Source organism: Hypanus sabinus, chromosome 20 (assembly GCF_030144855.1).
Source record: "Hypanus sabinus isolate sHypSab1 chromosome 20, sHypSab1.hap1, whole genome shotgun sequence".
Classification (NCBI taxonomy): domain Eukaryota; kingdom Metazoa; phylum Chordata; class Chondrichthyes; order Myliobatiformes; family Dasyatidae; genus Hypanus; species Hypanus sabinus.
Genome location: NC_082725.1, coordinates 45,020,233 through 45,032,839, shown reverse-complemented (window position 1 = coordinate 45,032,839; position 12,607 = coordinate 45,020,233). Strand labels below are relative to the sequence as shown.

Here is a 12,607-nt window from a genome sequence, read left to right as displayed (position 1 = left end):
ACAGGGCACATGTTTCCAGCGGCATTCTCCCCCCAAAATGTGCAAATTGTTTAGACAAATGGTTAACAGACGTACTTCTTGGTAGGATTCAATCTCTTAGCCCAATAAATTCTGATTTTCAGATTCAGATTTATCATCACTGGCTTATATAACATGAAATTTATTGTTTTGCAGTACAGTGCAAAGTCAGAAGTTTTTGTAGCAGAACTGTGCTCATTCACTTGCAAATATGTACTCATGCAATAACAAAGATGTTATATGGCTTCACAACAGATGTTTTACCTTGCATATATGAGAAGGGTCACTTTCACAGCTTTATAATATACATTATTTATCAGTTCAAACTTCAGTTTGCCATGACCCATTCACACAACTTTCAGTGACTTCTCTCGTTTCTCAAATTTGTCAACTTTTCTTTAATTTGAACCCCTTTTGCTGAACACTAGCTCCTACCAGATCCAGAGTGTTATCTTTTGTACTCCTCTCTGCTTCCACCACCGTACAAGACCCTGTCCTAGCTCTTCTCCATGATGAAATCTATGTTTGCTCAATTACTCTGCTGTTAATCTGCTCCCTACAAACCATCCCTTCTTGGAACACTTCCACTTCTACCGCCCAATGCCCTCTTCTGGACCCTTGCTCTCCACCCAACAACCCCGTCTGGACCCTGGCCCTCCACCACCCAGACGGCCCCAGGCTCTCCACTACCCAACGGCCTCATCCGGACCCTCACCTTCCACCCAATACCCCCTTCAGAACCCTCTCCCTCCACACAATACCCCCTTCAGAACCCTTTCCCTCCACCCAATATCCCCTTCAGAACCCTCTCCCTCCACTAACTAAAGCCCCCTCCAGGACTCCAGCCCTCCACCATAACCCTCGTCCTCCACCACCGAACGGCCCCGTGCAGACCGTTGCCCTCCATCAGCTAATACCCCCTTCCTCCAACACCCAATGCCCCTTCTCGAGTCGGAGAATCACGGTCCCTTCCAACTCCGACAGATCCTAACTCCGAATTTCCCCCAACGATTCCAGAATCCTCATTAACTTTGAACTCAGACTACAACTCCCTCCGCATCCCTTGCACCGTCCCTTTGCTCCTCTCCCACTTCCCACTCCCTGCCCTATTTCTCCCGCTGTTTCTCCCAGTCTAACCTCCCTCAAGCCTTTACCCTTTTCTGACAGAAAATCAGATCGGCCGGCGTCCGTTCACTCACCACGGGTCGAACTCGTGGATGATGCTCTCGAAGCGGATGACGGCGAACAGCCTGGAGCTGAAACCGGCTAACCAGGCCAGGAAGAGGACAGTGAAGGACAGGAGGGACTGCCAGCCGGCCGGGTGAGACACCAGGCTCCTCGTTTCCAGCGCAGATCGCTCCGCCATCTTACAACAGCAAACGGAAGAGACGGGTAGGGAGATGCGATCTATAATATTTCAGTGTATTTCGGGCAATCGCCGGGGTGACAGTGGGAAGGGGGCCTGGGGTGGGGACTCCGTGCCTCAGCCCCGCATGAACATCATTCACGCCGCGGCCGTGAGGAGTCCGGGGCCGCGTGTTCCGCGCCAATCTCCTTCCCTCTCACAGCGTGGGAACAGATCGCCCGCAACCTCGGCGGCGGAACCAACAGGAAAGGAGCAGGACAAGGAAGGCACACATGGGTGACACCCACCGCTGACGAAAGAGAGACGCCGATTCGGCTCGGTTCCCTTCGCCGGCCGCGGGCCGACCGTTGGCCGACAGTGCCTAGCGACCAATAAACGAGGAGCTTACTGCGCCGGTCCGCCCGAAGTGGAGGTGTTCCCAGGCAGGCCCAATGGGCGAAGAGGTTGCGGAGGCAGCGGCGGGGGATAGCGTGGTGTCTGGTCATTGGAGCCGAATGCGAGGGGAGGGAAAGATTTGGAGAGCAGGAGTGAGTTAAATGTGTGACATGTGCGTGTCAGTGAGAGGGGGAGGTAATGGGGTAGGAAGAGTGAGTCTGTCAGATCATAGGATGGTGGTAGTGTGCCAGTGGGAGTGGGTGCGTACCAATAACTACAGAAACAGCTCCCCCAGAGAAAATCAGTACTCAGAGTTTTTGGAATTACCGGCAATATCTTACCCCTTTAGTTTTGTATAGTTTCGAGTTTATTGTCTTGGGCATTCCCATCTCGGGTATTTATACATGGTATGAAAAATTAGCTTTTCTGCAGAAACAACTCAATGAAATATACAGCAGGTTATCTCGTATACGTTTGTGCCAATGAGCACAAAACGAACTGTTGGAGGAAGTCAGCATTTTGGGCGGGGAGGCGACGAATTGTCGGCGTTTTGGGGGTCAAGACCCTGTATGAGAGGACTTTGGTTCTCAATTCCATCTAGCATTTCGAAATGACTTGGGTGCTTCGTCATGCGAAGGAGTCTGTACGGGCTTCGTTCCTGTGTTTCTGAACAGTTTATATAAAATCTGAACAAAATACAGATATTTGTTTCTTTCCTGTTCTTACACTCAGTAAGCTGGAGACAGGGACTATCTTGAGATCTTCTTTGCCTGCGATGTAAATACTGTGTATAGCTATAGTTGTTAATAATTTTCATACAGTTTGCTCTTTTTGCAATATTTTGTGTAGGTTTCACTCTACATGAGCGGATCATGCAATATGAATTCCAGGACTTTGGAGTGTGTTGCTAATAAGTTATAGATGGTTCTTGCATATCAATTCAGCCCAGACTCATTGCTCCTGTTCAGTAACATTTGGACTAAAGAGCAATATATATATATAATCACGTGGGTTATCTGCAAGTTTTTCCCATTTATTCTGCACCCTGTCCCATAGAAATGCTAGTACTTTGGGATTTTGTCACAGTCTCCAAACTAACAAAAAGAGTTAAAATTGTGGCTGGAAAGTGGTGCAAGTTAAACTTTATTTTGTGACAATGGACCATTTTGGGGGCAGGTGTCACCTATTTAAATCAAATGAGTCACTCTTCAGCAGGACCAGAATTAATTACCTAGCACTAAGAGAGATGAACTGGGTTGCAAATGGTGAGGGGATGTTAGCGAGAATTCAGGAAGGAAAGTGACAATGCAGGAAGTGGAAGTTACAAAAATCTAACCCCTCAACTGCAGAAGAAGTCTGTCTGGACTTTGCACAATTCCCTGTCTTGCTTTCTGAATACTGTACCTTTGAGGATGAAGAACCTCTTGAAGTTCTCCTTGGTGTTTCACACCAGTGAATCAGAAAGTCAAAAAAGGGGTTTCATGCTCCTCCAGCCTGTATAGTCATCTTTAGTTCCTCATTGTTTTCTGGAGTCAGCAGCTTGATGTTTACCATTCATGTCCCCCTTCCTATCTTCTGGCCCTCCTGTAGGTGAAGGAGGTGGTGGTCAATGAAGAACCTCGGTGTAAGATAGGTGGATCTGACTGAGGAGGACGTCTATCCGGGAACACTACTTCTCAATCTAAGTGTATTGTGGCTGAGCTCCACCTGCAGGAGTGCTTAAGGTGTCACACAGCTTTGCATCCTCAACTGTTTCCATTAGGAGTTGTCCAGTCTCCTGTTAGCACTGCCACGTTGACAATACAGTTGAAGTCACCAGCCAGAATGACTGTTTGGGATGCTGTCAGCAGCAGTGCGAGTTACTGGAGGACATTAGCCGTTCACTCAGCACAGGCAAAACCAACACATTGATTAGCCAGTATGGGCAGTTACAGGATTTTACATCTACTGCATGAAGCCTCCCATCCACCACCACTTTGAATTTAAAGATCGAGTGGTTGCCTCCCCACAGCAGAATCCCTAGGCCAGATGCTTGAATGTCATTACTCCCTGATCATACAAACAATCCCTGTAACCACCTCTAGTAGTTGCGGAGATGTGGAAGCCCGCACTCCTGTACAGAATTCACATCTGCCTTGACCTTGGCCAGGAATTGCAAAGCATTTACAAGTTGCCCAGTGCTCTTCACACTTGGGTACATTTAAGGGTGCCAGTTTTATCTCCATATTTGCCAGTTATTTGAGCTCAAGGTTCACATATACAGTCCATAGTTGATTAGTCTGAGCCCTCATTCCCACAGTCTTGGTGAACTGCCTCACTATTTTGCAGTGCAGGTTCTAGGAATGGTCTCCTGCAGGATGTGGGGAACCCTCATGATGATACTGATGGTGTCACTAAGGAAAGCAGTATGTGTTCCTGTTCTGATCTCTGGGTCAGATTTTCCTGCACCTTCCATCTCTCAAAGCCCGGATGTGTTGGCACTGTACTGCTCCTGGTCTCTCAGAGCTGGGGTGTATTAGAAGCCATGTTGATCCTGGTCTGCTGCAGCTGGGTCTGATAGACTCTGTACCCCAACTCCTGGAGCTGAGAGCTAACGGCCTCTGTGCTACTCCTGGTCTCCTGGAATCAGATGGGAGGTAGGGGGTCAGATTAGAAGGCTGAATTATTCCTCTACCCATATTTGCATGTTCCCCTCTGTTTTAATGCTTTCTATGCCTGTGTCATTGGTTTTCCATGTTTGTTCTCCGATTATTAACAGATTATGAACTTGAAACTTTGATTAGAATTAAAATTAGAATTTTATCTCTTACATTCATCTCATAACATGAGGGAATGAAAATCTTTATGTTGCATCTCCGTTGCTATGTACAAGCAATAAGGAAGAGAAATGTGGGAGGATATTGCCCAAACACTAGGATTGTATACATATATGTACAGTCAGCTAAGCAATCAGATCAATGTGTATTGATAAATCTGATGGGCTGATGAAAGGAGCTGCTCGGAGCTTCTTGGTCGTGTCCTTAATGCTGTGGTACAGTTTGCCAGATGGAAGCAGCTGAAACAGTTTGTGGTTGGGTTGGGTGGAGCTCCTGATCCCTTCGGCCCTTTTTACACACCTGCTGCTGTAAATGGCCTGAATGGAGGGCAATTCGCATCCACAGATGCACTGGGCTGTCCACACCACTCGCTGCAGTGCCTTGCGATTGCGGGAAGTACGGTTCCCGTACCAGGCAGTGACACAGCCAGTCAAGATGCTCTCAATGGTGCCCCTGTAGAAAGTCCTGAGGATTTGGGGACTCATGCCGAACCTCTTCAGCCGTCTGAGGTGAAAGAGGCGCTGTTGTGCTTTTTACACCACACAATGAGTATGTACAGTCCAGGTGAGATCTTCAGTGATGTGTATGCCAAGGAACTTGAAACTACTCACCCTCTCAACTGCAGTCCTGTTGATGTTATAGGGGCCAGCCTGTCTCTGTTCCTCCTGTAATCTGTGATCAACTCCTTTGTTTTTTCGACATTGAGGGAGAGGTTGTTTTCTTGATACCACTGTGTCAGGGCATTGACTTCTCCTCGGTAGGCTGTCTCATCATTGTCAAAAATTAGGCCCATCAATGTTGTGTCACTTCCAAATTTGATCAGCAGATTGGAGCTGTGTGTGACAACGCAGTCGTAGATGTATAGGGAGTAGAGGAGGGGCTAAGGCCACAGTCCTGGGGTGCTCCTGTGTTGAGGGTCAGAGGGGCAGAGATGAGAGTGCCCGTCCTTATCACCTGCCAGCGATCCCATAGGAAGTCCAGGATCCAGCTACACAAGGTAGGGTGCGGGCCAAGATCTCTGAGTTTCTTGTCAAGCAGAGGGGAATTATGGTGTTGAATGCTAAACTGTAGTCCAAGAACAGCATTCTAACATAAGTATACCTCTCCTCCAGGTGAGTGAGGACCCTGTGTAGTGCTGTGGCTGTGGTATTGTCTGTTGATTGGTTGCATCAGTAGGTGAATTGTAGGGGGTTCAGTATGGGTGGTAGCATGCTGTAGATGTAGTCCTTGACCAGCATTTGTTTATGATTGATAAAACTTAACTTACAATCTTGTCACCTCAGGTGTATTGTGAAAGCATTCTCAAGGTCAGAGTCTAGTGTTCTGAAGCTTTGATGAATTTATGGAGTTGGGGAAGCTTGACAAAATCTATCTTAAAAACATAGTTTATATAGAATGAATATTGAGTCAATTTTTTGTAGTTTTAAGTGCTCAAATGTTTGGTCAAACTTCACTAGATATTTCTTAACGTTTATTGAAAAATTTATGCTTCATTGATGGTTCAGTTTTTGTATTTTCAAACACAAAAGTCAAACGTGAACAGTGCTGAATTCTGCTTATGCCATTGAGTCTTAATACATGGTCTTTTTCACTGTTGATGGATAATCCTATTTGCAGTGCTAGGAACTACTCATCTGGAAGGAAGCCTTTGCGGATGTGCAACACAGATTCACCAGAATTGATAGTACTCTTGTTATAAAGTTGTCAAATCATCCCATTTTGGAGTCTTCATAAAAATCAAGGCTGGTGTAATGTAGCACCAAGGGAGAATCATACTGTTGTGATTGATTTTCAGTGTTCCAGGCCAGGGGTGGGGGGGTGGTTTGCCTAGTTCAGCTTTCTCACACGGCAGCTGACACTTCCTGAGATCAAAGTGTTGTTTCTGAGTAAGTAAAACTTCAAACTAATATTCTTTGTTCAGAAGAAAGCAATATTCTTTGCTCAATATTCATTCCATATAAATTCTTTGTGAAGAACCGTCTTCAGTTCTTAATGTAAATTGCAAGCAATAATTAGTCTGGAGTTAAAATGAGAGCTTTGCAAACAAACAGTACTGTCTATAGAACACAAGTTAATGGTCACAACACAGGGCTGGCTGCTCAAGAGATTCAGTATAAGGCAATGGGGTTATGTTAATTGGCCTGCATCGAACCAAACAACACTGGCTTAGTTATGTAGTACAAGGAAGCATGCAGACCAGACTGATACTATCACTTAGAACATCATATAGCTGATTCATCAAGATTTGTGTACTCAGTCAGCTTTGCAGCTTTAATTTTGGGTGTCTCGGATATCTGCCCCAGAAGCTTTAAGACCATCTGTATGAAAAGGTATTTGAAAAAAATATCACATCTGTGTGAAGTCACCCAAGTAGAAAAAAAGAAGTATAAAAGTAAGAGAACAGTCAGGCTTATTAGGAATCGTAAGATGAATGTCAGAAAGATAGGGTAACCAGAATCCATTCCTCTGCCTTCGATTTCTGTGATGGATGATTCATTCTTCCACAACTCATTGGTATGTCCATTTGGTTTAAAGGAATTGGTACTTGTGTTTTAGCAATTGTTGGTAATTTGGAAATCTCTTATAAGGCAGAAATCCTATGAGTCTTAAATGTGTTTTAAGAATTTTATCTTCATTTAAATGTATCTTTAAAAATAAATGAACTGTTTATACTACTTTGTTAGTTGGAAGTATCTCCGTCTTGGTGGGGGGAGGGACCCACTGCTCAAATAGTGGATATTGGCAGCTAAATTTGCCATGGAAGATAAACAGGGACGTGATCTAGCCTTTGAAGAGCAGCTGGCTACAGTATAAACTCCCTTTAGTGAGGGTACTTATAGCTATCTATATCAGATAGAGCTTAAGATCCTTGTTTGAATTCAGGACTTCATGGATACCAATACCATCACATTGTCAGAGATACTGTCTATCAGATGAAACCTCTGCTACAGTCCCATTTTTCATTTCAGGTTTATGTATTGTGCTGTTTTCCCTCCATTAACATTGTTCAAACAGATTTATTGAGATACAACACGGAACAGGCCCTTCCTGCTTTTTGAGCTGTGCTGTCCAGCAAACCCCCGATTTAATCCCAGCCTAATCACCAGATGGTTTACAATGGCCCATTAACCTGCCAACCCAGATGCTTTTGGACTGTGGGAGGAAACTGGAGCACCTGGAGGAAACCCATGCAGTCGTGGGGAGAATGTACAAATGCCTTACAGGAAACAGCAGGATTTGAACCCAGGTCACTGGTACTGTAAAACTATGTGCTAACCACTATGAATCTTCGTTACCTTGGTCTGTGCAGTTTTGCTATTCTATCTCCTGCATTACCATATTGATACCCTTGAGCAGAGTAGTAGCCAATTGGTTCCCTTCCGCCACCACTCTCCTCCACCTAGCAGAACTTGTCCTCACTCTGAATAATTTCTCCTTTGGCTCCTCCCATTTTTCTTTCTTCCATGGCCTTCTGTCTCTTGCACCAATCAACTTCCCAGCTCTTTGCTTCATCCCTCCCTCTCCACGTTTCACCTATCACCTTGTGTTTCTCTCTCCCTTCCCCCCGCCTTTTAAATCCGCTCCTTAGCTTTTTTCTCCAGTCCTGCTGAAGGGTTTTGGCCCGAAATTTCAACTGTACTCTTTCTTTAGATGCTGCCTGGCCTGCTGAGTTCTTCCAGCATTTTGTGCGTGTTGATACCCTTGAGGTGAAACCTGGGCACTGTAAAGTATTTGAGACATTTCAAAGTTATGAAATTTGATATTTAGATGCATTTTTCTCTTCCTAAAAGGACAGATTGATTTCAGTGGATCAAGAAGACAAAAGGATGAAATTAATAAATTTTATGAATGTAGAGAGACCGAAGTAATGAAGTTACTGTTAAAATTGAGTCGACTTTTGTAAAGCTGTTATAGAAATACTGCTTCAAACAGAGGTGAGAACTTGGAACCTCCAAAGTAAAGCTGGGATGGTATCAATTTGAAAACTGTAATGACCTTTTCTTGGGTAAATGTTATTACAGGATATCCTAAAGCCATTTACACTGAATCCTCAATTTGCTGTGTAAAATGACCAGATAATCTATTATAGTAATATTGATTAAAGGATAAGTATTGGAGGTGAAGTTAAGTCTAAATCAATCATGATTGAATTGAATGACTAATCCCTGTGACAGTCTTCCTAATCTCAAATAGTATTTTCAGTTTAACACAAAATCCTGAAGTATACTTTATTTCAGCCCTTAGCCTTCTCAACCCTCTAAAATCTAATCTATATTACCTGTCCTTTTAGAAAGAGAAAATAAAATCTTGAAATATACAGTTCATGGTAGGAAGAACTTAATGGAGCAATTGATCACTTGTTCTTACTTTAAAGTTATGGTTGAGACTGTAGTGGTAACCATTAAGAAGTTCAAATGCAAGGACTAAAACATGCCTTTGCTGTAGCATGGATTTAAATAAATATATATTTTTTTAGTTTTTCTCTTGAGTTTTCCTTCACTCCCCTGCTCTAAAGGCAGAGGCTTTTGAGTCAGAAGTTGTAGGTTCAGACTTTTAACACAGAAAATAAAGTACACTTATAAAGTATAATGGCTGCTCATATGACATTATACTGGGGTCTATAAAGCATGACATGACCCCCTGGAACTATCCAAGGATAAGCAGGGGAATTCTCCCTGATAGTCTGGCCAATATTTATCCCAACACACACAAAATGTTGGAGGAACTCAGCAAGTCAGTCGGCATCAAATGAATAAATGGTCAACAATTTGGGCAGCGACCATTTTTCAGAACTGGAGAGGAAGGGGGAAGATGCCAGAATAAAAAAGGTGGAGGGAGGAGAAGGAGGACTTAGCTAGAAGGTGATAGGTGAAGCCAGGGTGGTGGGAAAGGTAAAGGGTTAGAGAAGAAAGTATCTGATAGGAGAGGAGAGTGGACCATGGGAAGATGAGGAGAAGAGATAAGAGGCTAGTGTGGGGAATAGAAGAAGAGAGAGGAGGGAGGGAAAAAGATTACTGGAAAGAGAAATCGATGTTCGTGCCATTAGCTTGGTGGCTACCAAGACAGATTATGAGACGTTACTCCCCCACCCTGAGAGTGGCCTAATCATGGTAAAAGAGGAGGCTATGGACCAACATGTTGGAATTGATATGGGGCTAGGAATTAAAATGGTTATCCACTGGGAAATTCCACTTTGTTAAAATGAATTGACTGGTAAGTTTCACATTGGTATTTGTGCAAAGTGACTAATGGAAATCCTATAAAGAAAATAACCACTACACTTAAGAACTACTTAAATGGCTTGAAATAGCTTTGAGATGCTTTCAGGTTTCTGCATAAAAACTACCTATTTTAAAATATTTCAGCTCAGTACAATAATACTATTAATAACTCGAGAGTACTTTATCTCAACAGTCATTATTTCTCTGCAATCTTTCTTAGCAGTTATTTGTCTGAAAGGGGGTAAAGGCCAAACTGAATCCTATTCCTCCAGCTATGTCCATATATTCATTTGTACACTTACACTCACAAGTTATTGTTCCCATTTTAAATACCCGGGGCTCTGAAATCAATGTGGTACTCTCAATTACTGACCTACTGACACAGGTTGATTAATTAAACTTGCTTCTGTCATATGTCTTTGCTACCTACTGGATAAATCTGCAAATCAAAACTAATCAGTTTTTCAATTTGTGTCAGTGAATTTTACTTTATTTAAAGAAAAATGTCAACACCCCCTTTTTTATATGCGATTACACAGTTGTTTTTATTGCCATTTGAGAAATCCTGTTCAATAATTTGAGCAATGTTTGCAAAATATAAAACTAATAATCATTCTGCTCACTAACTGGTTTTACGTTTAGATAGATGGTCATGAATTCTATCAGACCTTCTCATTTAAAACGTTGTCTAATTGTAAATTGTCTTATTTTTCAAAATCCCTTTGATCTCAGTGGCTATTTAGATCGCAACTCTCCTCTAAGGATAAACACAGGATCAAATGAGCATAATTTGATTCTGTAAACAATGATAAAATGGTGCATTACTGCACCCTGTCATCTCTCAGAAAACTGTCTTAATACAGACGTGCTTTGAATTTAAGCAGAAAACTTTCATTTTCTGTAGTACCATACTAAATAGAGCTAAATGATTGAAAAGGTTTTTTTGCAATTGCATATTCTTCTGTGTTGAAAATGCTTGCATTAGATTCCGTCCAGTGGATGAACTTGTGCAAAGTTGAATTCTGGAGGCATAGAAACTAACAACACAGAAACAAAGTATCTGTGCCAACCATTTACATTAATCCCACGTTAATTCATTTTTGAAAATTCTTTTTCCTTTTTAAATCTTTTTATTAATTTTAAACAAACAAGAGAAACATAGATACAGAGAGTTTGAGAATACATAATTAATAAGTTAAAGTATAAATACAAATAGATGATGATCCATATATAATAACTTCCCAAACTCATAGTAATTATGAAAAAAGGAGTAAATAAGAAAAAAAACCCTCCCCAAAAAAAAACCTAACCAACGTGGGCCATTGCATTATGTCAAATATACACAGTAGCATCAATAACTCCTCACCTCCATCCAAATAATTAAGGATAATAAAAGTAAGGTTTAGGAAAAGTCAGTTTAGCTCATATGAAAATGTTGAATAAATGGTCTCCAAGTTTCTTCAAATTTAATTGAAGGGTCAAAAACAACATTTCTAATTTTTTCTAAACTCAAACAAGAAATAGTTTGAGAAAACCACTGAAATATAGTTGGAGGATTAATTTCTTTCCAATTCAATAGGATAGATCTTCTAGCCATTAACGTAACAAATGCCATCATCCGCCGAGCTAAGGGGGATAAACGACTATTATCCACCATTGGTAAACCGAAAATTGCAGTCACTTTTGAAAATTCTTTCCACATTTCCATTAACTCTCCCCAAGGTTCTATCACTCACCCAAACTCCAGTGGCAATTTATGACAACCAATTAACCAACCAACTCACACACCTTCAGGATGTGAGAGGAAACCGGAGCATCCAAAGAAAACCCATGTGGTAGCTTGGAGAACATGCAGATTCCACATGGACAGCATCCAGTCTGGGCACCCGGTGCTGTGGGGCACCTTCAAAGTGCTGCCATCAGATTACAAAAGAACAAGGTATTTTCCTGCAATCAAACTGATGTTGAATAAACTGTGTCACTACTGTTGAATAATATCTTTGAGTGAATGTCGGAGATCAAATAATTTTCCAAAGGGACCAGCTGGTTTACTATTTATATCTCAGGAGGCTAAAGAAATTCAGCATGTTCCCTTCCCCCCCCCCTTTTTAAAATTTTTAAATTTATTTTTATATATGCATCATAGAAAGCATCCTTGTTTCTCTTGTTGACTTGCCTTTTGCATGCTGGTTGAATGCCCAAGCTGGTGCAGTCTTTCATTGATTCTATTATGGATTTATTGAGCATGTCTGCAATAAAATGAATCCCAGGGTTGTATATGATGACATATATGTACTTTGATAATAAACTTACTTTGAACTTTGAATGCATCATGACTTGGTGTTGCAATTGCACTGCCTGATACCACAATAATCTGTAGAGAGTTAGGAACACAGCTCAGCACATCAGAAAAGCAGCCTCCTCACCTCTGCACTCTGCCCACACTCCTCACTATCTCGGTAAAGCAGCCAACATAATCAAAGACTCCTCCCACTTCGTCATTCTCTGTTTTCTCCCTTCCATTCAGGCAGAAGTACAAAAGTTGGTATGCATTTAACACAAGGCTCAAAGACAACTTCTATAACATTATTGTGATGGTTGGCATCTGTCTGTCTCAAAGGACAGTGGGGTGATGATGATTATCATCACAAGCCTGGGGGAAGGTATGGAGATCCTGAGAGACCCAGTCATCAAGATCCCCCTCTCAGCCTTACCACTGTAGTCCAAAGGAAAGCTTATGAAGCAATGCGTTTGGCACCAGCTCGGCTGCAGGAGCTGCCAGAAAGATGTTCAATAACATCTGGATTTTC

The 12,607-nt window shown here is 42.4% G+C and overlaps 1 protein-coding gene and 1 long non-coding RNA gene across 4 annotated transcripts in view; one reads left to right on the top strand and one right to left on the bottom strand.

Annotated features, from left to right (window-relative positions):
• stt3b (STT3 oligosaccharyltransferase complex catalytic subunit B) overlaps positions 1–1,617 on the bottom strand; it is a 103,153-nt gene extending 101,536 nt beyond the window's left edge. Inside the window, exon 1 of the mRNA XM_059945414.1 lies at positions 1,218–1,617. Within this exon, the coding sequence (XP_059801397.1) occupies positions 1,218–1,384 (167 nt within the window). The 5' untranslated portion in view covers positions 1,385–1,617. The remainder of the gene's footprint in view (positions 1–1,217) is intronic.
• A 225-nt stretch (positions 1,618–1,842) lies between these two features.
• Positions 1,843–12,607, top strand: part of LOC132378479 (uncharacterized) — a 29,045-nt gene continuing 18,280 nt past the window's right edge. The window contains exons 1-2 of one of the 3 annotated variants that reach the window (XR_009507048.1): positions 1,843–1,911; positions 7,591–7,822. This is a non-coding gene — a long non-coding RNA (uncharacterized LOC132378479). Of the gene's footprint in view, positions 1,912–7,145; positions 7,823–12,607 lie in introns of those variants that run through there. The other 2 variants (XR_009507049.1, XR_009507047.1) reach the window with 2 other exon arrangements.